We start from the raw sequence: 22,954 nt of genomic DNA on the forward strand, positions 1-22,954 counted from the left end.
CGACTTCCTTGGTAGAACAAGGAAGAAAATCCGGAATATTCAAGTTTCGGTTTGCAAAGCCAACAATGTCAGGTCAGGGGTGGGTCATGGTGATACTGCTCCCGTACAGCGTCAAGGTGGCTCCCATGGCCCACATTACACAGTCTGGATCTTTAAAGTGGCATTCAGGACTCCTCACCGCGTGGTCACGTCTCATCTTCTCTTAGCTCATCTTCTACTGCCATACTTCAGAGGAATTCCTCCAAACATATAAAAGAAGCTCACTCCTCCTTGCTTGTGCTCAGGCTGGCCCCTCAGCTTGCAATGCCTTTTCACCATTCTCTATTGCTGAGCCGGCTCCTCCTCCTTTCACCTACCTCCTTCCCCAATCTTCTTGATTCTTTTAGTATAACTGTCATTTACTGGGCACCCAGCACGTGCTGGATATTCTGCTGAGCAGGAAGAAGGAAAGAGAAGTTCTTTCTGCCTTTGTGGAGCTTGGAGTCTAGTGGGGCGACAGGCCAGTAAACTGCGAATGACTCCATCAAGTGATGACAAGATAACATAGGAAAGTGCAAACTGGAGAGGGAACGTGGAAGCCTGGCCCGGTTCCTGGGTTCTGTGTAACCTGCTGCACTCTGAGAGCTCCTTTTGATAGACTAAGGATTATCTCCATTTCACAGATGAGTTGAAGTAACCCATCCACTGTGACACAGCTGGTAAAAAGCAGAGGTTCATGCCAAAGAATCTTTTTCTCCTTTGTTTTGTCTGTTTCAATAGTGGAGATATTTCTGGGTTGGGGGGGGGGGGGCAGAATTCTTTTGTTCAATGTGGTTGCTTTTAAACTCTCTTGGATTTTTTAGAGACTAATGAAATCACCTAAATGTGTATGACAGCACATTTTGTGAAAGGACTCTTGGGCCCCAAATTTCATGGTCTGAAATTTCCATTTCCTTACCCAAAGCAAACATATTTGCTTTCTGTCAGTCATTCTGAATAGCTGATCTAACTCAATTTCCCTGTTTGGCAAGAATGCGATGAAAGTACACATTTTCTTCTACTGTGTGTTTTTCCCCCACTGTCTTCAGATCACTCACGCCATGAACTTGAAGTGCAGCAGCAGAAGCTGGTTTCGAGATAACAGTTCACAGCCCTGCCCAGAACTGAGAAGGTGCCTGGGAACCCATGGACCTGCAGGGGAAGCACCAGGCTCTCTCAGCGACACAGTCAGGCACTCAAAGACTTGAGGACTTCTGAGACCCCTGAACTGTGCCGCCATTAACCTCAACCTGGGGAAATGCCCTGGACTGGAGCAAGGCTGGCAGATTTATGCACTTCCTAGACAGGCACTTCTTGACTTTGCCCAAATAAGTATTTTAATGCCTAGATTTAATTATATGTTTATGTAAAGATTTAATCACAAATATTTATAGAACTTCCTTCCCAGGAATCCAGGTGCTATAAATCAGTCACTGGGGTACCTCAAACTGAGCTACTTAGAGACAATTTACCAAGTGCTAACCTATAAATGACATCATAGGTTCTGAGGGACATCAGAAAGGTCCAGAACTGTTCTGATGGATACTTACAGTCTCCTCCTACAGACAATGAAAAATGCAAAACAAATTTTAAAACATTTCATACCTTAAGGCAGTGGTCCTTGAAATGTGGTCCCCACACCAGTAGCAGCAGCATCACCTGGGAACTTGTTGGAAATGCACACTCTCAGGCCCCACCCAGACCAGCCGAATTAGAAACTCTGAGGATGGGGCCCAGCACCCAGGTTTAACAAGCCCCCAGGTGGCTCAGATGCACGCTAACGTTTACAAACCACTGCCTTAAGGCATTGATTGGTGTGATCCAATGTAGCACATGATTAATAGCAAAGGGAACTGAGAGCACACAGCAATTCTTTAGAAGCCATTTCATTTTTTTGTTCATTCATTTGACATTGACTGGAGCCTATTATGTATCAGCCCCTGTACCAGGAGCTGAAAATGCAAAGATTAATAAGGTATCATCCTTAGCTTTGCTTAACTCACAATCGACTGGAAAAATAAAAAGACAGATGTAATAATTAAATACTTTGGCAGTTGATATTGAGATTCCAAATAATGTCCTGGCTTCAGGACGGTAAACCATCACTGACAGACCGTGTGCGTGCATCTCTGACAGGCTTCTATGGTATCTCTGCAGAGAGGCCTTTGCTGACAATTCTACCCAAAATATCAAGTAGTCGCCATCCTATTTCTTCCTTTACCTTCCCTCACAGCGCTTCTGACAACCTGCCATTTGTCTGTTTATTGTTTCTCTCTTCTGCCAGAAGGTAAGTTCTGGAACCTCATCTTGTCACTGCTATAGACCCCACCATCCAGAAGTGGGCATGTAATAGTTACACACTAGATATTTGTTGAATGAATGAACTGGATGAAATGTTACAGGGGTTCAGAGGAATAAATGATTGTCATGGAAGGGAAAAGCCCTAAAACCATCACGGAAGCTCACGGAACATTCTTCTGACCTCTCTCCTTAACATTTGTTTTAGAATTCCACATGCAGTAGACTCTTTCCACGTCTCTTTCGGCTAAATTTCTTATTAAGTTTTGAAATTGCTGAGCAGATTAAAGGATTCCTTTGAAGCTTTTATGCTTAAACTTTGTAGAAAGAAATTCCCAGTCTCTGTAACTATTACTGGGACAGATTAGAAATAATTTGGAACTGAATTGGATTTGCCATTTTGTAAGCTTTTCTTATCTACCAGGGCTAATAGCAGACACTTTCCTTCTTACAATAGCCCAAGAGAAAGTCTTATTATCTGCATTTTACAGATTGAAAACTGAGGGTCAAATAGGCGAAAAGCTTATGCTCACTGCTCTATAAATATGGCTTGAGTCAATACAGAATGTTTTGTACCCAATAATAAGTTTGGAAACTTAGAAATAGCACAAGCTTTGGATTCAGACATACCTGGGTTTGAATTTTAACTTTCACTTAGTAACTGCTTGACCTTGGGCATATTATTTAATCTTTCCAAGCTGTTCAGTAATTTCCACTTGAATAATATGAAGTTGTAGTCATGAGAGACGTAATCTGTAAATACCGTTTAAAGTGCTAAATCTCCCTGGGGTCACATTCCCAGGCTCTCTGGCCAGCACATCTCTCCTGCCTGTGTATGGTCAATTGCTTGCCATCCTTGAATGTGCAAATGATCAGTGAACAAGATCTAATACATTTTCTCCTCCCAGCTGATGGGAACCTTAATTCTGCTGCCCTGAGGCCCCAAAAGCTCATGGAATGATTTTTCATTTGTAACACAGCTTGATTAAGAAAATATGCTATTTGTTGCATAACATAGGTTTTTTGTTTTAAACTTGAATGCATTTGCTTGTAAGTTTTCTTAGCAGACTCTTCCATTCAGTCCATAAAGTCCATAAGAAGTTTATGAACATCCCACAGTTCTTTACTGTAAAGGCTAAAGTAATATAAAATATTTAACACGACATATATCATCTGAATGTTGTCAAAGTTAGACTTTACTCTGAGTGAGAAGAAATTTCCTTTATTGTACAGAATGTTGTACAGAATGACAATAGAGGTGGGAATGGAAAGCAGGGTGGGGACACAGGAAGGAGTGCCTTGCTCTGCTTGTGCCACCTGTGAAGGCTTGACACACAAGGTAACACCAGAGTTTGGTTCTGAAGGAGGATTGGGGAACATGCCAGGAGTCAAAGGAAGTGAGAACTTCCAATCAAAGTAAACAGCCCCACAAACGAAGATGCGTGCTGTAGAGTCAGGCTGGGTGGCCTGGTGTGGCTGCCCTTGGGAAAGCATGCTCAGTTTTCCACCTTTAAGTACAACGGGAGCTATATGGGTTTGCAGGAAGTTCCTCCCATTTCTAGTTTGCTGAGAGCTTTTATCAGAAATAGATAGTGTACTTTGTCAGATGCTTTTTCTACATCCATTGACATGCTTATGTAGCTTTCTGTTTTTCAGTTTGTTAATACGGAGAATTACATTTGTTGGTTTTCTAATGTTGAACCAACCTTGCATTCCTCAGATAAACCCCACTTGGTCAATATTTTACATACTGTTGAATAGGACATGCTAAAATCTTGCTTAAAATTTTTGCGTCTATGTTCAGGGGTCTTTGCTGTTGTTGTCTTCATAATCTCTTTGTCTGGTTTTGCTATCAAGGTAATGCTGACCTCATAGAATGAGTTACGAGTATATTGACTCTTTTTCAAGTGTCCTGAAAGAAAAGTTTACACAAAATTGATATTATTCTTCCCTTAACGTTTGTTAAGATGCCATAATAAAATCATCCAGGCCTAGAACTTTCTCTATGGGAAGGTTTTAACAAAAAATTGTTTCCTGAATGGATATAGGGTTATTCAGATTATCTATTTCTATGAGTAACCTTTGATATTTTGTGTCTTTCAAGGAATTTGTCCATTCATCTCAGTTTTCAAATTTATTGGCATAAAACTATTCATAAAATATCTTTGTTATCCTTTTAATATCTGTAGAATTTGTAGAGATAGCACCTTTTTCATTCCTAATACATGTAATTTGTGTCTTGTCTCTCTGGTCAATCTGGCTAGAAGTTGTTAAATTTCATTAATTTCTCCAGGAACAAGTGTTTATTTTTCTTGCCTATGTTGGGTTGTTTCTGATTTCATTGATTTCTGCTCTGATCTTTATTATGTCCTTTTCTACTTACTTTAGATTTAATTTCTGCATTTTTTTTCCTACTTTCTTGAAGTTGAAGCTGAGGTCTATTGATTTGAGATCATTCTTCTATTCCAACATAGGCATTAAGTACTATAAATTTCCCCAGGAGTAGTGCTTAGCGGCATCCCACAACTGATATGTTGTGCTTTCACTTTCCTTCACTTCAAAATACTTTCTAATTTTAGAACGCAGGCCGCCATATGGCGCATCTGCAGACAGGCAGGCAGGATGCAGGCCAAGTGGGCTCTGTCACGGTGGGTGTGTGATGCACCTGGATGAGAGGAGGTCCAGCCTCTGTCTGCTCTCTAAACAGGTGGAGAAAGTTCTGGAGAAGCCGTCAGCCAACCCTTCAACTTGTACATTCAGGCAACGCCCATTTTTGTCCCTCTTCCCCAAACTGTGTATTGGGGGTTTTTTTGTATTGTTTTTGTTTTGTTTTGATTTTTGAGAAAGATTAGCCCTGAGCTAACTGTTGACAATCTCCCTCTTTTTGCTGAGGAAGATGGGCCCTGAGCTAACATCCGTGTCCATCTTCCTCTACTTTATATGTGGGATGCCTACCACAGCATGGCTTGCCAAGCGGTGCCATGTCCACACACAGGATCCAAACCAGCGAACCCCGGGCCGCCAAAGCAGAATGTACACACTTAACCACTGCGCCACCAGGCTGGCCCCATGTGTATTGTTTTTAATAAAATACCTGCACAAGTATTATTTCAATGAATCTTCACTAACAACCTTGTGAGAAAAAGATTTTTCTCCCCAATTTGCAGATGAAGAAACTGAGGCTCAGGCGTTTTAAATGAATTACTGGGACACTGGATGGACTCTGTAGGGTTTCAGAGCAGCAATGAGAGACCACAGGATGTGCAGGTGTATGAGCACCCAGATTCTAGGTTCAAACCCTAGTTCTCGCAAGAACCAGCCAGCACAATACATGGCTCCCATGGGAGATGCCCAGGAAGGAAGCTGCTACTATTATGGCTGTGGCTATTATACCTATTCTCTGATACTTTTAAAGACAAGACGTTGACAAGGGTGGGCACATACCAACAAGCTTCCCAGAACCAAATGTGCACAAAGAACAAAGGCAGGCCTGGCTCCCCCACCTCCTGGCAAGCTTTGGTTTTGTTAGGATTTCCAAATTGCCTTTCAGCTGGCTATAAGCAGGTGTGAAGTGTTTACAGAGCAATATTGTAGATGGAGCAGCCAGAACACACACTATGATAAATGGCTGCAGTGATCTACGCTGGATTTGGCTCTCTGACTGTTCAGCAGTTGTTACAGCCTCTCAAAGTGCTTTATGCTCCAGGGCTCGGCCAGCTCCCATATTTTCTGTGGGGTCCAGCCCCGGAGGCTGTAAGCTGGATGCTTCCAATGGGCAAAGCTGTGGGGAGCCTCAAGTGACACACTCAGCAGAGGCCAACTCAGATGAGAAGCCTTCCATTTGTTCCCCAGGCATTTTTGCAGTCCCAGCTGGGGACAGGGCGTCCTTGAGCTTTGGCACTTCTAGGGAGGGCTCTCGCCATGTTCTATTCTCGCTGCCACATCGTGCACCCATAGTATCTAATTCACAAGGTGGGTACTAGGCTCACTGTCATTGGGGAAAACAGGGCTAAGCAATTCTAAGCAACTGACCAACGATGACACCAGGTTGGTGACCTTGTTAGCGTGCCAACACCAAGACTGCTGTTAACAACCAGGAGGGCAGCTACTGATCAGACTCAATTTGTACCTTCACAAACAAGAATGAAGGCCCAGTTCGTTATTATTTCTTGATTTGACCCAGCTTTATTTCTTTTCCCTGCCAGGTTCTTCCATTATTTAAGCCTCATAACAACCCTATGAAGGAAGCTTAATTATTCTATTTCACAGATGGGGAAACTGAGGGTCAGAGAGGCCATACTGTAGAGACTGGCTTACAGGAATATCATTTCTAATATGCAACCACTCCAACAATCCCCATTTTCAATCCTAGGAGATTCTTCACAAGGCACACACAAAAAAAACAGTCATGAGGCCAGCCCCATGGACAAGTGCTTAAGTTCGCATGCTCTGCTTCGGCGGCCCAGGGTTTCACCGGTTTGCATCCTAAGCGCAGACATGCCGCCTCTCACTAGGCCAGGCTGAGGCGGTATCCCACATGCTACAACTAGAAGGACCAACAACTAAAATATACAACTATGTCCTGGCGGGATTTGGGGAGAAAAAGCAGGGGGAAAAAAAAAGAAGATTGGCAACAGTTGTTAGCACAGATGCCAATCTTTAAAAAAAAAACAGTCATGAACATGGACAGACATGACTGGTGCTAGCTGGACAGGGAAAGGAGTCTTTCTGGGAAATCTGAAGAAACACATGTTATCTCTTCCCACTTCTTGAGGGGCTCCCTAGAAGCTGCTTTCGCTGAATTACTTGTTTCCATGACTACACCATTCCTCGGCGATAATTTTACAGGTTTAGCACGTTTCCAATTAAATCACATCATTCCTGCTTTGGGAAGAAGGACTCTGCAGCAAGCGCAGCAGTGCCAGGAGGCCCAAGCGATGGAGGCCCACACACGACAGCACCATAAGTCACTCACTCACACAACTCCTGCACCGCTCCTCAGAAGTTCCACGGAGCACAGAAGTCAGATCTTAACCACCAGGAACAGGTGCGTAATTTCACAGGTTTGAGCCCAGCACCACCTCCACCACCAGAGACCTCAGACAAACTGAATTCTCCCCCTTCTCAGAGGCCTCACACACCCCTGCCTTGGACGGTGCAGGGTCTCTCACCTGGAATGCCCTCTTCAGACTCCACACGTGGGATATTATCCTCCTCGGGGTCCAACCCTAGCATAAAATTAGTAGAAGGAACGTGGATTCACACCCTTAATCCACCACCTGCTAACTCTGTGAACTTGGGAAAGTCATGTAACTTCCCTAAACTTCCCTCATAGGACATTTGTAGAGACTGACTAAACTTTTGAATGTGCGGCACATGGCACAGGCCCTGGCCGGCAGAGCACATTCCATAAATGCTAGTTCTTTCCCTTCCAGTTTCTTGATAAGAAGTTAGTGGAGAAGGGTCCCCAGGCTGTCTGAGGAAAGTGGCAGAAGTTACAGTGTGGCTGAGAGGTAAATGGGAATACTGAGACAGAGAGAACCTACAAACTGCAAAGGCCAGCGGGGTGAATCATAAAGGACCTTGAATGCAGAATCAAGGTGCTTTAGGACTCTGTTCACAAGAAAAATTCAGGAGGGTGGTGGAGGGAAAGAAGGTGTCACAGTGCAGCAGACACAGACTGGAGTGGGTGACTGAGACTGTCACATCACCTCTTGGAGCCATGGTTCCTACTCAAAAGGATGTCATGAGAATGGAAAAGGACAGTTTATATACAAGTGCCTGACACACAGGACCTACTCAGTAAATGGTAACTATATTTAAATAATTAGTTTTACAAACATTCACCTAAATCTATACACATTTGTAATCACCCAAAAAAATAAAAGCAACAACGCGTTCAGCCTTGCACCACCCAATTGAAGAAAACAAAATCCATGCCATAGCCACCATTACCCAACCAAGTATGAACAACGATCTCCTGGATTTTGAAATGTACCCCAAACTCTGAGAGTTTATCCTGTGGGAGAAGGCCACACAGTGGAGGAGCCGAACCGCAGAGGCAAGCTGAATGATGCTGAGGGGCTGAACCTGAAGGAGAGATACAAGGACAGTCTGGTGTCGGTTAGCGTGAGGCTGCGGGAAGGCTGCAGGTGACGTGAGGAAGTCACTTCTCCAGAGTCTCCTCCATCACTCCCTGCCACAAATCTACCCCCAACAGCATCAAATACTTTGTAGTTCCATGCTTGTGTCACTGTTTCAGGCCTCTGTGCCTTCACACCATCCAGTGGGAAGCATCTTCTCACATCCCAGTCCCCTTGGCTAACGCAAGAGCCCTAAGACATAGCGATCAGGCTTCTGTGTGAATATGCCCCGTGATGGAGAGTTCCCAGCCACACCACCAACCTCTCTCCTTACTGCAGGGCCCTACATGGAGAAGACTCTCCCCTAAAACCTGGCTCCTCATAACTTCAGTAAGACCCCTGTCCGCCAAAATCCGCTTATTCCCTCTAGCTGTGACCTCACTTCAGTGTCCGTGTTCCTCCATCCCTCATCTTATTTTCATCAGAGAGCCCCAATTCCTCAAAATTCGTGGTACCACTGACTCACAACAAGCTTGGCCAGGCTCCTCTGATGGGCCTCATCAGTCGATGCCCTCTTAAGTTTTGTCATCAAGGTTGTAAGCAGTACTCCAAAAGGCCAGGCCTGAACACATGCCTATGTGAAAAGTCATTTTGGCGACCTTGCTGTCCACACTCCAGCCATGGCTCTTAGACTTTTAGTCCTCTCACTCTACACACTCTCCCTGGGCAGGCTCAGACAGGCAGAGCTTTCCGAAATGCTGATGACCCAAAACCTTAGAGCTCCAGTTCAGCCTCTCCTTGAGTTCCTTGGAGAGGACTCTGGGGACCTCAACTTTGCACTGATAGACACTCTTTACTTGTAGATTCATTTTGGCTTCCTTAGTGCTTATAAACCAATGAGTGGAAGGAGGTGCCAAAGGATTAAGGAAAAGTTTATGGGATAAATATCTGAACTGGCAATAATTATGCAATAAATAAGTTTTTCAAATGAATAGGAAAAGAGGCAGGAAATATTCCACTTTAATCATTGCATTCCTTGATTCAACCCACAAATTCCCAATGCTTCAAGGAAACAAGAGTTAGCAACACAAAAACACAATGCACTCAAGCTTCATTGTAACTGCTTTCCAAAACATTCCACAGAATTAAAAAATACTGAAACGCTAGCTTTCCACAAACACGGTTCTATTATCAAATAACACTTCCATTCCTTTCTGAAAAATACTCAAAACTTTGCCTCCGAAAAGTCTTGGCAGAAACCAAGAGCACAAGCCACTTGCCAGACTGTGCGTGTGCAGGCCGACTCACCTTCACGTGGCTCGGGTCTCCAGGCTTGCTGCCCTCAGGCGGGTTCACAGGTTTGCTCTCCGCTCGAGGCCTAACGACCTGTCGAAAGGGACTGCACAGTGGAAAGCCGCTCACACTGATCCCGTCTAAAAGGTAAGAGCAAAGATTCTAAGTAAGAAGTTAGCTGGATTTTTTTAATGTAGAAGCTTTTATTCAAAAACATTAACTGGAAGGAGCACTTGATGCCCAGCCCACCTTTACCTTCGGGCTTTTGTGTGAGCTGCTCCCTCAGCCTGCATCGCCTCCCCACCCACTGGGGTGGCTGGCTCCATCATGCTACTTTAACTTAGTCTAAAAGCCACCTCCTCACCCAATTTGAAGAAGCCACTGCTCTCTGTTACAGGACCCTATTTAAACCTCTCAGATCACTGCCATCTGATCTTTTTCTTCCTTGGTGACATTACCTACCAGTCTAATCCAGGACTTATCCTAAAGTCCTTTCTTTGTCTCAGAGCCCAATCGAATCCAATAGGAAATCTTGTTAGCTCTCAGAGTATATCCAGAAATGGCTTTCGTGGCACCACCCTGGTCTGAGTCACTGTCACCTCCCTCCAGGACTAATGAAGAGGCCTCCCGGCTGCTCTCCCATGTCACTGTGGTTCCTTTACCTTCTACTCCCCCCGACAGCAGTCAGAGTTGGCCTATGGAAATGTAAATCGCATCATGCCCCTCCCACAATACCCTGTTTTACTTAAGGTCTCTTTGCACAGCATAATAGCTGCATGAGTTTGAAGAAAGATGCACCAACTTTGCTTTTTCAGACGAGAAAAAACTGCTGACAACAGTGTAGATAAGTATCTTTTGCATCTCAAAAGAAACTGACCTAATTATAAAATAGAGCCATTTCTAAATTAGATGGAGAGAGCTGCCAATTTTGAAGAAACATTTGTTAGGAACACAACCATGATAAGTTAATTTTTAAATGACTTTCATTAAGTAGGGAAAAAGCAAACTCAAAATACAATTCCAGACGGTGGCAATAGCATGGTTTTTGAATTCCTCAGACTCCCAACATAAAGTGGACAGAGCAGCAGACAGCAACACCAAAACGCAGTCACAACTAAACCAGGGGTCAACAGAGCATCACCCCCAATAGATAAGCAGGTGAGTACCAACCCCCAGTAGCTCCAAGACCTTTTTGGTGTCAGGGCTTGTGCAGTAGAGAAGAGGAAGTGGTGGGGCACCTGGAAAAATGCCAAGGAAGACCCTGAAATCCCCAGCAAGTGTTCCATGGAAAACACGGCAGGCCAAGTGGGGAAACGGCTTGATTGGGAGCAATCTTGTCCATTCCAAAAGCAGACGGAAGCAAAGAGTCCACGAGGAAGACTGAGGGAGGCGGGGAAAGACAGCCCTGCAAGTTCCTGAAACTGACACACCCAGGCTGTCTGCCGGGACAAGGGTCCAGGCCGAGGAGAAGCAGCCATGAATGTAATCGAAATTAAGACAGAGAAATTAGAGATGAAGGAAGGAGAAGGTCCAAATAAACGCAGGAGGGGGAAAAGGAGCCAGGAAACCTCAGAAAGCAAGTCGCTGCATTTCAGTCACCAGGCCACAACAACAGGAGCTGTCAAAAGTTACCATGACCATGCCTCCTCCTACAAAACTAACCTTACTAAAACAAGTGAGAGAGAAGCATCAAACCCATAACAGCTTCAAGCCCCATCCGAAGTTATCGAAGATAAAAAGAAGAACGCAGAGCAGAATAAAACTCTTATACACAATGAAAACATGCCAGAAAGATAATTCAGGAGAAATAATCAAAACTGAAAGATTCTATTTCAAAACAAGCTAAAAGACATTAAGGAAATGATACAAAGATATAAAAGATGAAAGAAAAACATAAATCAGAATTAGAAATCCTCAAATGAGGTGACAAAGGAAAAATTACAAATTAAAACCCACTTTATAAAAGTACCATGGTTATTTATGTAAGATGGTGACATTAGGAAAACCTGGAGGAAGGGCATATAGGAACCCTTTGTACTTTCTGCAGCTCTTCAGTAAATCTAAAATTGTTTCAAATAAAATATTTTTTAATTAAAAAAATTTTTAGGAAATGAATACTAAACCATGAACACAAGAGCAAATAAACAACTGATTATGCCTTATGAGAAAAAGGAGGAAATTTTTCACCAAAAAATAAAAAAACACTAATTCAAAATAAAATGACAAACATTGAAGATTAAAGAAGGCCCAACATAGAGATAATTGCAGTATATAAAGAAGAAAAGCAAATCAAGGGAAGAGAAATACTAAAACCTACAATTCAAGAAAAATTCTTGAAATAAAAAAAAAGATCTGAAATAAAATACTGAAAGCACACCACAAAGCTAAAAATATCAACGAACATAATAATTTATTTTTGTAAAAATACTGGAATTTAAGAAAAAAGTTCTTTGAAAAAAGATTAAGGAAAAAGTATCTAAACAAACCAGCAAGTTAATTGAAAGGGAAAGAAAATCAAATTATCATCAGATCGTGACAGTAACAATTTAAGAAGACAGAAAAAAATACAGTAACATATTTAATACACTTGAGAAAAGAAATTGTGAACCAAACCTTTTACATCCATTGAAACTGACTTTAAAGTGTAAAGAACACAAATAAAGTGTTAACATGCAAGAACTCAAAAAATATTGTTCCCATAAGACTATCCTTAGTAATCACTTAGATGATAGGTTTAAACAATCAAAATTACTATACTAACAACTGACATGAGTACTGGTGGTGAGCATTAAATCTGTAGAATGAAACAAAAAGAGAGTTAAAAAGAGAGAACAATATATAGCAGCTATATGCTCAGGGAATGTAGATACATAGTGATTGATTAAAAAAATAGGAAGAGAATGGGAAGAGCAGGTACAAAATTAATTTTCCTAATTTTCTCATTAAGCTGATGGTGGTAGAATTATTATTATTGTGAGACTGTTGCACATGTAAGGCAGGATAAAGCAAATGAGTAATTAAGGGATGTTCTATTTCTATCTGTTCCTGTGTCCTCGAGAACCAGGATTTTCAGTATAGAGAAAGAGACACACGTGCAATATAAAAAAATTAATTAAACAATATTTTAAAATCCGTATTCTTGAACTTGAATTGAAACATCAGTATGAACTCATAATGTATTTTAGCTTAACAAAAAGAAAATACACAATTATATGCATATATAAGTAACTAGCCGTATCCCCTAAAGAGACTTAGAAACAATGACCAACAGAGTACAATGAGCATCCCTAGAGACTAGGCCATGGTCTGGAAATACCACTCCCCACGAAAAGAAACCAGAGCTTCTCAAGAAATGGATAATGCCAAGCCAGTGGCAGGAAATGTACAAGATGAGCCTGGAAACATCCTGTCATAACCAAATAGCAAGAAAACTATCAAAGACTACTAGGCTCATCTCAAAGGTCTCTGAACCAACATGAAGAAGCGCCCACTGGCTGACGATGGGACAATTTGAACTTGAAAAAGCAACAGTAATTGCAACTGATTGATACTCTTCAAATATGTTTAAATCCATACTTAATGGATCCAATTTATATATTTAATCCATATTTAAATCCATATTTAATCCACATGTTCATAATAACACTTTTTTAAAAAAACAACTAAATGACCACCTGTGGAGGATAAGAATCAACCCATTATCCTGAAAACTGGTAAACAAAAGAATCAAGCATTTAAATTCTATCTCTTATATGAACTGTACCACTGGACAACCAAATAATACTTGAGGCAACACGTCTCTTTATAAAAGTATTCTAACAAGTGAAAAAGAAATTATAAAATTGGAACAATACCATTTTACAACACCTAGTCCAGGATTTTTCAACCTCAACGCTACTGAAATTGGGGGCTGGACAAATCTCTATGCTGGGGCTGTCCTGTGCATGTAGGATGTTTAGCAGCATCTCTAGTCACAAGATGCAAGTAGCAACCTCCCCTCAAGTTGTGACAATCAAAAATTTCAAATAAGCCCAAGAGTGGGAGGGGGCAAAACTGTCCCTGATTGAGAACCACTGATCTAGCCAATGAGCATTAGCAATTACTAACATCACAGAAAGGGAAACAACTAGACATTCCCTATCTCCTGATGGAAGAACACAAGACCACGTTTAGACTTGCCAAAGGATCAGAGATGAAGCTGACCAAGCTTCTGAGAACAGGAGAACATGTAAACTGCACCATGAGTGCAGAAGCAAAGAAGCCCAAGCTGCAGAGAACTCCTCAGGTCAAATGTCCCAGGTTCTCCGACAGAGAAACAACACGGAAAAGGAAGGAGTGGGGGTACATTAAGAGAGACTTAAATTTAACTAAGTGGGCAAGACTAAACTATTATATTGAGCAGCACTTGTGTGATAAATCTATAAATAAGCAAAAGAAAGTGATTACTGAAAATCAGGAGAGTGTTTCCTTTTGGGGAAAAGACAGAGCACATGAGAGGCTACTCACATAGCCGGCAGTGTTCCAGACTTTAATTCAGGTGAGAGTTATAAGGGTGTTACCTTATAATAACTGAAACTATACATTTGTTTTATGTGGCTTTCAGAATCCATTTTTTTTTAATTTCCCAATAGAAAGGTTTAAAAATATAATTCCATTTTTATTCAAAAAACTTAAGTGATTTTTCAACTAAGGGACTCACATTTATGTGTCTGACCTTTTCACTATTCTGGGACACCATTCCATTTGCAAATAAGTCTATTTAAATTAACTAACTCCCAACTAACTAAAGAGAAGACACCAGCTGAATTAGTGAGTTCTGTAACTGTAGTTGTATTATTTAAGAACATAAAGAAATTGTCTGTTAAGTTATTTTCAAGTATTTGGTGTTTGCTAAGAGAAACCATCTGACATATAGGAGAAGTATGCCTATGTCAAGTATGATAGACTTCTAGTGTAAACCAGGTCAAGAGAACAAATTACCAGAGGCAACGTGTGCAAGAGGCCAAAGTTAATATTAATTTTGACTTCAGATGCATGGAAACAGACACAGGAGAAAGGGCAAATGGTAGAAAGTGAGGTTAGCAAGATACCAACTCATATCTGTAAGGTACTTTATAGTTTATAAACTTACCCCATTTTAAAGAAAAGCAATGAATAATCTCCCTAAGGTCATATTGGCAATAACTCATCCCAGGACATAAGACCATGCACGACAGGGCAATAAATGATCCGAGGCAGAATACCACACACAAAGGGACATCCTTTTAGTAACTTGAATGGATGGATGGGTGGGTAGAGGGGTGGACGCATCCCACAAGCAGCTCAAACTGAATAGACACAAATGAACTTCAGGAGATTCTACTTCTGATAACAGCAGGCTAGACAACTCAGACCAAGTCAGCCACTGAGAACACAAAGTAGTTTTAAAATCTCTTCAAGGCACTGGAGAGCTAACAAGGCAGTGAAGAACTATGGGGCCACAATCTGGCAGAGAAGGAAATCCAGAGCCATGAGCCTAGCATTAAATTTCCCCAGAGGTGCCTGCAGATTCCAGAGGAGTTGACTGAGAGGCTGAGAATACAAGCAAAGCCTTTGACATATTCACAAGACTAGGTGGGAAGAACACTGGCATTCAGTGTCCCCCAAGGAGAATGGATGGTAAGTCCCAAAAGCTTTGAGTGGGACCCCAAAGGATGACACACTAAGTAAAGGGCAGACTAGAAAGAAAGCAGCCTCACAGGGACCAGAGCCCAGCTTTGAAACCGGTCAGTCCCTGCAACTGGATTCAGGCAACTCTTCTACCAAAACATATTCCTTGTCACCCTCTATTCTGCCCTGTGTTTTCTCATCTGCGTGTGTTTGCAATTCTCTTCCCTCTAATTGTGTATCCCAATATCCCAAATTCTTAGTCTCAGTTCAAATGCATTCTCTTCCATCATGCCTCCACTAGTCACCCTAGCTGAAAGCAAGTACTCCTTCCTCTGAGATCCAACACCTTGTCTACCCTGAGACCTGTGCTCAGTGCATGTAGCCCTGGATCCAGGAAGACAGGCTACACGGCAGGGCCACGGGGTAGGGAGTCAGACAGGCCAAGGGACTAAATCCTGGCTTCTCCACCCTATGGCTGAGTGGCCTTTACCAAATTACTTAGCCTCTTTAAGCTTTAAATTCCTCATCCCTAAAATGGGAACAACTAGAACACATAATCCCATAAATTGTGGGATTATCTGGAAGAATGAATGAGTTACTGCATATAAAGTGCTTATCACGATGTCTGATACCTGGCAAGCATTCATCAAAAATAGCTATTATGATTACAGCAATTTATGCACGTCTTAGATCCCTTACCAGACTATAAACTCCTTGAAGATGAAATTCATGTCAATCACTGAATCCCCCACAGTAGCTGGCACAGGCTCTAGCAAATCATAAGCCATCAGTAAATGTTAAATAAATGAATTAATAAATTACAGGGTCAAATGCAATACTTAGTTTACACACCATGTTCAACAAAAATTTCATCATCCCAAGGTCACATTTAACAATCGACTCCTGGTTGATTGAAATTTCATGATGTGTCTTTGTTAAAAGACCCATTTGCAAAGACTCAGTCCCAAGCTGTTAGGTTTGACTGAGTTTTTTCTCTCCTTTTTCTCATTCTCCCAGCACCATGAACACAATCTATAAAACCTCTCTACTACACCACAGTGCCTGCTGTGAAGGGAACTAGTATTATGAACACAGACATTTGCAAAACAACCTCCATATTTTTCAGCATCTTACCCTAGAAACTAGGTAAGTGGAGCTTGCAAGTGAGCATGATGCTGAAGACCACTAAATGTCACTCAGGCCCCTAGGTCATCCTCTGCCGAGTTAAGGCCTGGTGCCCAAAGGGATTTTAAGTGCCATGTCATCTCTCTCTCTCTGTCTACAGACACACACACCCTACAGGATCTGGGATACAGCCTACTTTGCTCTTCCCTAAAGAAAGCTCCCATCATTAGCAAATTACACAAATGCCAGTAAGCTCCCAAAGGACTCAGATTCTTTTTTGCCTTGGAAATATCGATCCTATTTTACATTTATACAATGCTCAATTCTTCATTTCTGCAAGTGGTCTCAAGGCGTTGGACTGTAATGGGAAGATGCAGTGAACAGCTGGTTGCTGGCTGCCAGGCACTCCTCTTTTCCTTACAGAGCAGCTCCTTCTCTACGCCATGGGGTTCTGGTCGGATGAGGGGTGGCCCTGATCCAGCCATGGCCAGAGATGGAAATGTCCCATGTACAGTGGCTGATCCAGAGGATGGAGAGAAGACCCAGGAAGGGTCACACGGAGTCTTTCCATGGATTTGATCTACAGATTGAGGGGAGGGCGTGGGGAAGGAGTGTTGTCTTCCTCTGAATCATATGTCATAAAGATACAGATGGAGCCTTCCTAAAGTCATCTTTCCCGCCATATTGAGAGACTCTGAGAAAGTCACACAACCCTACGAACCTCAGTTTTCTTGGCTCTAAAAGTGGAACCAACTCAAGGGAATCAATAAAAAATACAACTCTGCAATGTCTTAGAACTGGAAGGATCTAGGATGTGGGCACTTAGCAAAAAAGGCTAAAAATTATATCTGAAATTTAACTCCTTTTCAGAAAAACCTCAAAACCTCAAAGAAACCTCAAAAATCTATAATCTTCAAGCTCAGGAAAACACTTAAAAAGCTACTCTACAGCTTCATTATAGACTAAAGAATTCTGCCCTCTAATCCAACTGAGGATGAAGGAGACAGGTAATGCATAAATTATAAATGGGGACAGAAGGTCCCCAGCTCAGGTGGAGGCAGACGCCAGCCTCTGGAAGGTTGGAAGATGAGCCCTCAGCCCATACAAGGACAGGGCTGGAGGGAAGACAGGCGCAGCTGCAGAGAGTGGCGAGAGATCAGATGGAACGAACGTAGTGAGCAGGGAAGAAAATCACAGGGAAGGCCTGTGAAGGAGAAGCTCTCCAGCTGGGGCAACGTGGAGGGGAGAAAATCCTGTTCAATCATTCGGCCAATTTTCCTGCCAACAGGCTATCACAAGTAGAACAGAGAACAGACTGGGATGGCAATTAATAGGAAGACAGGACCAAAAAAGTTACAAACCGATGAAGGCAGCCCAGTAGGAGGACCAAAGAGTTGAATGGATTTATGAGGACAGAGGATATTTAAGAATCGTATGAGTCTGGTAGGCCATCATGAATCAAACTGAGCTTTCATAGTCACCATTTATAGCGCTCAATTTTTCTATTAATAGCATCTCTGTGGGCAATTCAGAAACACAATTTGGTATGCTAAAATAATACTTCTTGCTTGAATTCAGCTATATCACAACCACGGTGACAATTGGGAGAAATGACAGCTGAAAGTGGGATTTGAGTGGTGGAAAAGAAAAGCACAGTCACAACAAATATACTAGTAAGGGTTGGTAACTGAGTGTTCCTCACTATGCGCTTGGCACAGCACTGGGCACTTGGTACATGCCATCCAACTATTCCTCATACCCTGCTAGGTAGGCAGATTTTATCAGTTCTATAGATGAGGAAGCTGAGATTCCGAGAAGATCAGTAACTTAGTAAGTTATGATGCACAGTTCATCAGAAGCAGAGCCAGAACTAGAATTCAGGACTGTCAGATTAGTGACTACCCAGCAAAACTGGGACAAACAACATATGTCAGTCCTAATACGAGCTTCTACAAAACCTCACCAGCCAGGCTGCTCTGCAGCACACCATGCATGGTCCTGTATACCCTGTATCCCGCTAACCCTGTCATAAGGAGCCTCACAATGGCTCAGCATCCAAATCTAGTGACAGGTCTCCTCGAGGAATGTGTCCATTTTTGCACACTGTCAAAAGAGACACTAATGCTTAAGGCTGAATATACATTTTTCTCTCTTGTGATAGGTATATGAAATAAAGTACAATAAAATGTAACTAGAATAAAATATATTTACAAAGGCAAAAGGAGACAACAACCTCCCGGTGGGATTTGTAAAGTATGCTGTTCTGAGTAGAATATATTTTGAAGATGTTTTTTCATTTATTCATAAAATCCACAGGTGCCAAAAAAGCCCATCTGGTTATCATAAAATATCCTCAAGAAAACAAAAGCAGTAGAAGCATTTGGCTCAGAAATTAGCCAATACTTATCCTCACTTTCCATAGAGAAAGCAGCATCCTCATTCATTCAGAAACTCTGGGATATTCTTAGAAAAGAAAAAATAATTCATGTAGAGGGGCCAGCCCGGTGGTGTAGTGGTTGAGTTCACGCACTGCACTCCGCTTCAGCAGCCTGGGGTTTGCAGGTTCAGATCCCGGGCGTGGACCTAGCACTGCTCATCAAGCCATTGTGGCAGCGTGCCACATAAAGTAGAGGAAGATTGGCACAGATGTTAGCTCAGCAAGAATCTTCCTCAAGCAAAAAAGAGGGAGATTGGCAACAAATGTTAGTTCAGGGCCAAGTTTCCTCAAAAAATAAATAAATAAGTAAATAAATAAATAATTTCATGTAGAAACAGTGGCCTTCACATGCTATTCAAACAGAAACAGTCCTCATTGCTGTGGGCAGCCTCACTTTGACACTGTTCTGCCTCTGCTGGGTGCTCTGTCTCTATCCCATGAAGGGAGCAAACTTCAGGTCTCCTGCCCTCTGAGATGAGGAACTTTCAGGTCCATGGCTGCTTAATAACCACCTACTGGGTACATGAAATGCTCCACATGGTTCCCAACTTGTTGCCCCAGGCCCACAAGCCATGTGCTCCTTGGTATTACACACGCTCCATTTCGCCGTGCTAAATCTCACTTGCTCTAACACTCTCCCTCCAAAACCTGTTCTGACCTCTTGGAAAACGCCAATCTATTCACTTAAGTTTTTTCTTTATCCATCAACTCCCATAATTATGCCCATACCTACCTTCTCCAGCCATAGATTCCACGGTCTAGACCAAAGGAAAAGGATCAGATAGTAAATACTTTAGGCTTCGTAGGCCATAGGTTTCTGTCACAACCACTCAGCTCTGTTTTGGGGTAAAGTGGCTGAGAGATCCACAAACACAGAGAGTGACTGTGTTCCAGCAACACAAAGACAGGCAGCAGGCCAGATTCTTGCTGCTGGGTCACAGCTTGCTGATACCTGGTCTGGACCAATAACCTCTCCCTGGAACGCACCCATGGTTCCATTGCCCTCTCTCCTCCTCTTGTAGTCACCTGACAAGACCCCACTCCAGGTGAAACCCATCTATCCACTTTCTCCACATCTGCACCAAACAGCCAAAGGAAAAAGCATACACGGAGCCAAGCAGGCTACCTTCACACTCACGACCACGCTCACCATGGCTGAGCATGCTACCACATCCCCAAATAAGTCTTCCCGTTTGCCCCCAACATGTCTTCCCCTCTCCTCACAAATCCCTACCACTCACTCCCCTGCCCCCTCCCCAAAGGTTGCACAAAGGGGCAATCAGAGGAGAGAGGAAGACCAGCACATCTTCCATCACTGCTTCCTCCACCTGCCTGCATCTATGACCATGCTTGATTCCATTTCTGTTAGTAAGGAAGAACCTGGCTCTTCCACCTCACAGGTGCTCTGTCATTCTCCTTCCTGCTCTCCTTCCCTGCGAAAGACCTTCCAGGGCCGTCTGCAGCTCTCTTCAGTTGTCTGCACGCTCTCACTCTGGGTGAAGTCCCCAGTACCAGAGCTTGTTGTCCTTACTGAGTTAAATAGTATATAATAACCTGCTGTAAGAGGTTTACAGTGTACAACTGGAGGAATTGTGACATTCATAAAAGAATCAGCACAACTGAGAGAGTGAATGTGTCCATTTACCACAGGTTTCCCTGTGCATCCTTGTACTTCCTCACTGCTGCCCTCCCCAAGTCTGCGGCCAGCCCCAGGTAACCACTGCTGTCACTAGAGATTAGTTTGAATTTCCCAGAATTTAATATAGGTGGAATCATATATATCACATACTCTGCCAGGCCTCTTTCACTCAGAACACTTATCTCGGAATAATTCCAAGTTATTATGTTCATCAGTAGTTCATTCCTTTTGTACTGCTGAATAGTATTCCATTGAATGGATATAACACAATTTGTTTATCTGTTTTCCTACTGATGCACACTTAGTTTGCTTCTAGTTTTTGATTATTACAATAAAGCTGTTCTGAACATTTGTGTACAAGTCATTGTATGGACATATGCTTTCATTTCTCTTGATTAAATATCCAAGAGTAAAATGGCTAGGTCATATGGTACGTGTATGCTTGATTTTCCAAGAAAGTTATTAATGAGCCATTACTAAGTTTAAAAACAATTTTAAAAAAATGATTCAAAAGAATAAGGAAGAAGAGCCTACCAAAAATGAGCAGACAATTTGAGAATGAACAAAATGTCACCTCTTAAAATGAAAAATAAACAGGACAATGCAAACACTCATTAAAGAGCTAAACAGAAAATTAGGCAAAAAGAAAAAATAAGCGAATTGGAAAAAAGAGGTGGAAAAATTATATAGAATGCAGTACATGGATAAAGATGAAGAATATGAAAAAATCAGAGGACCTAGAAGAGAGTGAGAACCTATATAGGCCTAATAGGATTTAGAGAAAGAGATAAGAGAGTAAACTGGGAAAAGGTAATATTTCAAGAGAGACTGACCAAACATCTTTTATAATAGAAAAATATGAATCCTCAAATTCAAAAAGCACAAAAAGCTCACCAGGACAAATAAAAAGAAACGCAAACCTAGAAATGACATAGCAAAACTACAGAATACCAAAAAATAAGAAAAAGATGTTATCAAAAATATATAGGGACATGTCCACACAAAAACATGTACACAGATGTCCACAGCAGCATTATTCATAAAAGCCAAAGAGTGGAAACAATCCAAAGGTCCATCAACTGATGAGGGGAGATACAGAAAGGTCTGTCCATACAAGAGAATATTACTCGGCCACAAGAAAGAAAGAAGGACTGACACAGGCTACAACATGGATGAACCTTGAAACATTCTAAGTTAAAGAAGCCAGACACAAAAGGCCACAGGTGGTATGATTCCGTTTATATGAAATGTTCAGAATAGGTAAATCCATAGAGACAGAAAGTAGATTAAGGGTTGCCAAGGGCTGAGGGGAAGAAGGGAAGGGTAAATAGTTCTTAACGGGTATGGAGTTTCTGCTGCTTTTTTTTTTTTTGCTGAGGTCCAGGCTCAGGATCCGAACCCGCAAACCTGGCCACCAAAGAGGAGTGCACTGAACTTAACCGTTCTGCCACCAGGCCAGACCCTGGAGTTTGTTTTGGGGATGATGAAAATGGTTTGATCCTGATAGTGGCGATTATTGCACAACTGTGTGAGTATACTAAGAACCACTGAATGGTCCACTTTTGATGGATGTATAGTACATGAATTATATCTCAGATCTTTTTTTTAAAGTAAAGGGTTAGTACAACTTTCTTAGGATATAAATACACTTCAGGAAAAAAAAGATAAAGGAAAAAGACATTGTAACTAAATGAACAACAGTCACACCAAAGGCTAACTTTTCAACAGCAATGGAAGCCATTAGACAGTAAGAATTCATCTTCAAAGGATTTAAGAAAGTGTAACTGCTAAATTATATACACAGCAGAACTATTTCCTAAGAATGATGGTGACATAAAGACATTTTAGGACAAAAACTGAGAACACTTACCACCAACACATCTTCACTAAAGGAACTCCCAAACAGTATACTTCAGGAAGAAAGAAAATCATTTCAGAAGAAGGGTCAGCGATGAAGAAGGAATGGTGAACATGGAAAATGGCACAACGTATATACGTCTAAACACTGCTCGCGTCAATTCAGATGCTTTCGGTGCAACAATGGTCCCCAGCGTCTGCTACGCACAAGGCAACGTCATGCCAGCAGAAAAAGTCCTTTAAAGTTGCAGCCCTAAAATCTGAGAGTAGGATGTCCTTCTGGTGTCCCAGATAACCAAAGAAACGAAGGTACAACTCCCCACCTCAGGGCACACAATGCCCACTTTCTCAAAGTCATGTCAAAGAGAGGCTAGCCTGTCACCTCCACGGGAAATGTGAAAATTCACACCACAGCAAGGCCCTCTCACAACAGACAAGGTGTACAATGTGCTGCAAGAGCCGATTTCCAGTGAGATCATATCTGGGGGCCTGCTGATAATAATGATTGCCTTTGCTGAAAAGTGACACCACGTGAGTCACTAGCCACCCAGGAAA

The 22,954-nt window shown here is 42.2% G+C and overlaps 1 protein-coding gene across 9 annotated transcripts in view; it reads right to left on the reverse strand.

The window, feature by feature from the left end:
• TRAPPC9 (trafficking protein particle complex subunit 9) overlaps nucleotides 1-22,954 on the reverse strand; it is a 622,816-nt gene that overhangs the window by 401,344 nt on the left and 198,518 nt on the right. For all 9 annotated transcript variants that reach the window (XM_005613305.3, XM_005613304.4, XM_005613301.4 and 6 more), the window contains one exon: nucleotides 9,708-9,832. In XM_005613305.3, the coding sequence (XP_005613362.1) occupies nucleotides 9,708-9,832 (125 nt within the window). The remainder of the gene's footprint in view (nucleotides 1-9,707; nucleotides 9,833-22,954) is intronic.

Source organism: Equus caballus, chromosome 9, assembly GCF_041296265.1.
Source record: "Equus caballus isolate H_3958 breed thoroughbred chromosome 9, TB-T2T, whole genome shotgun sequence".
Taxonomy (NCBI): domain Eukaryota; kingdom Metazoa; phylum Chordata; class Mammalia; order Perissodactyla; family Equidae; genus Equus; species Equus caballus.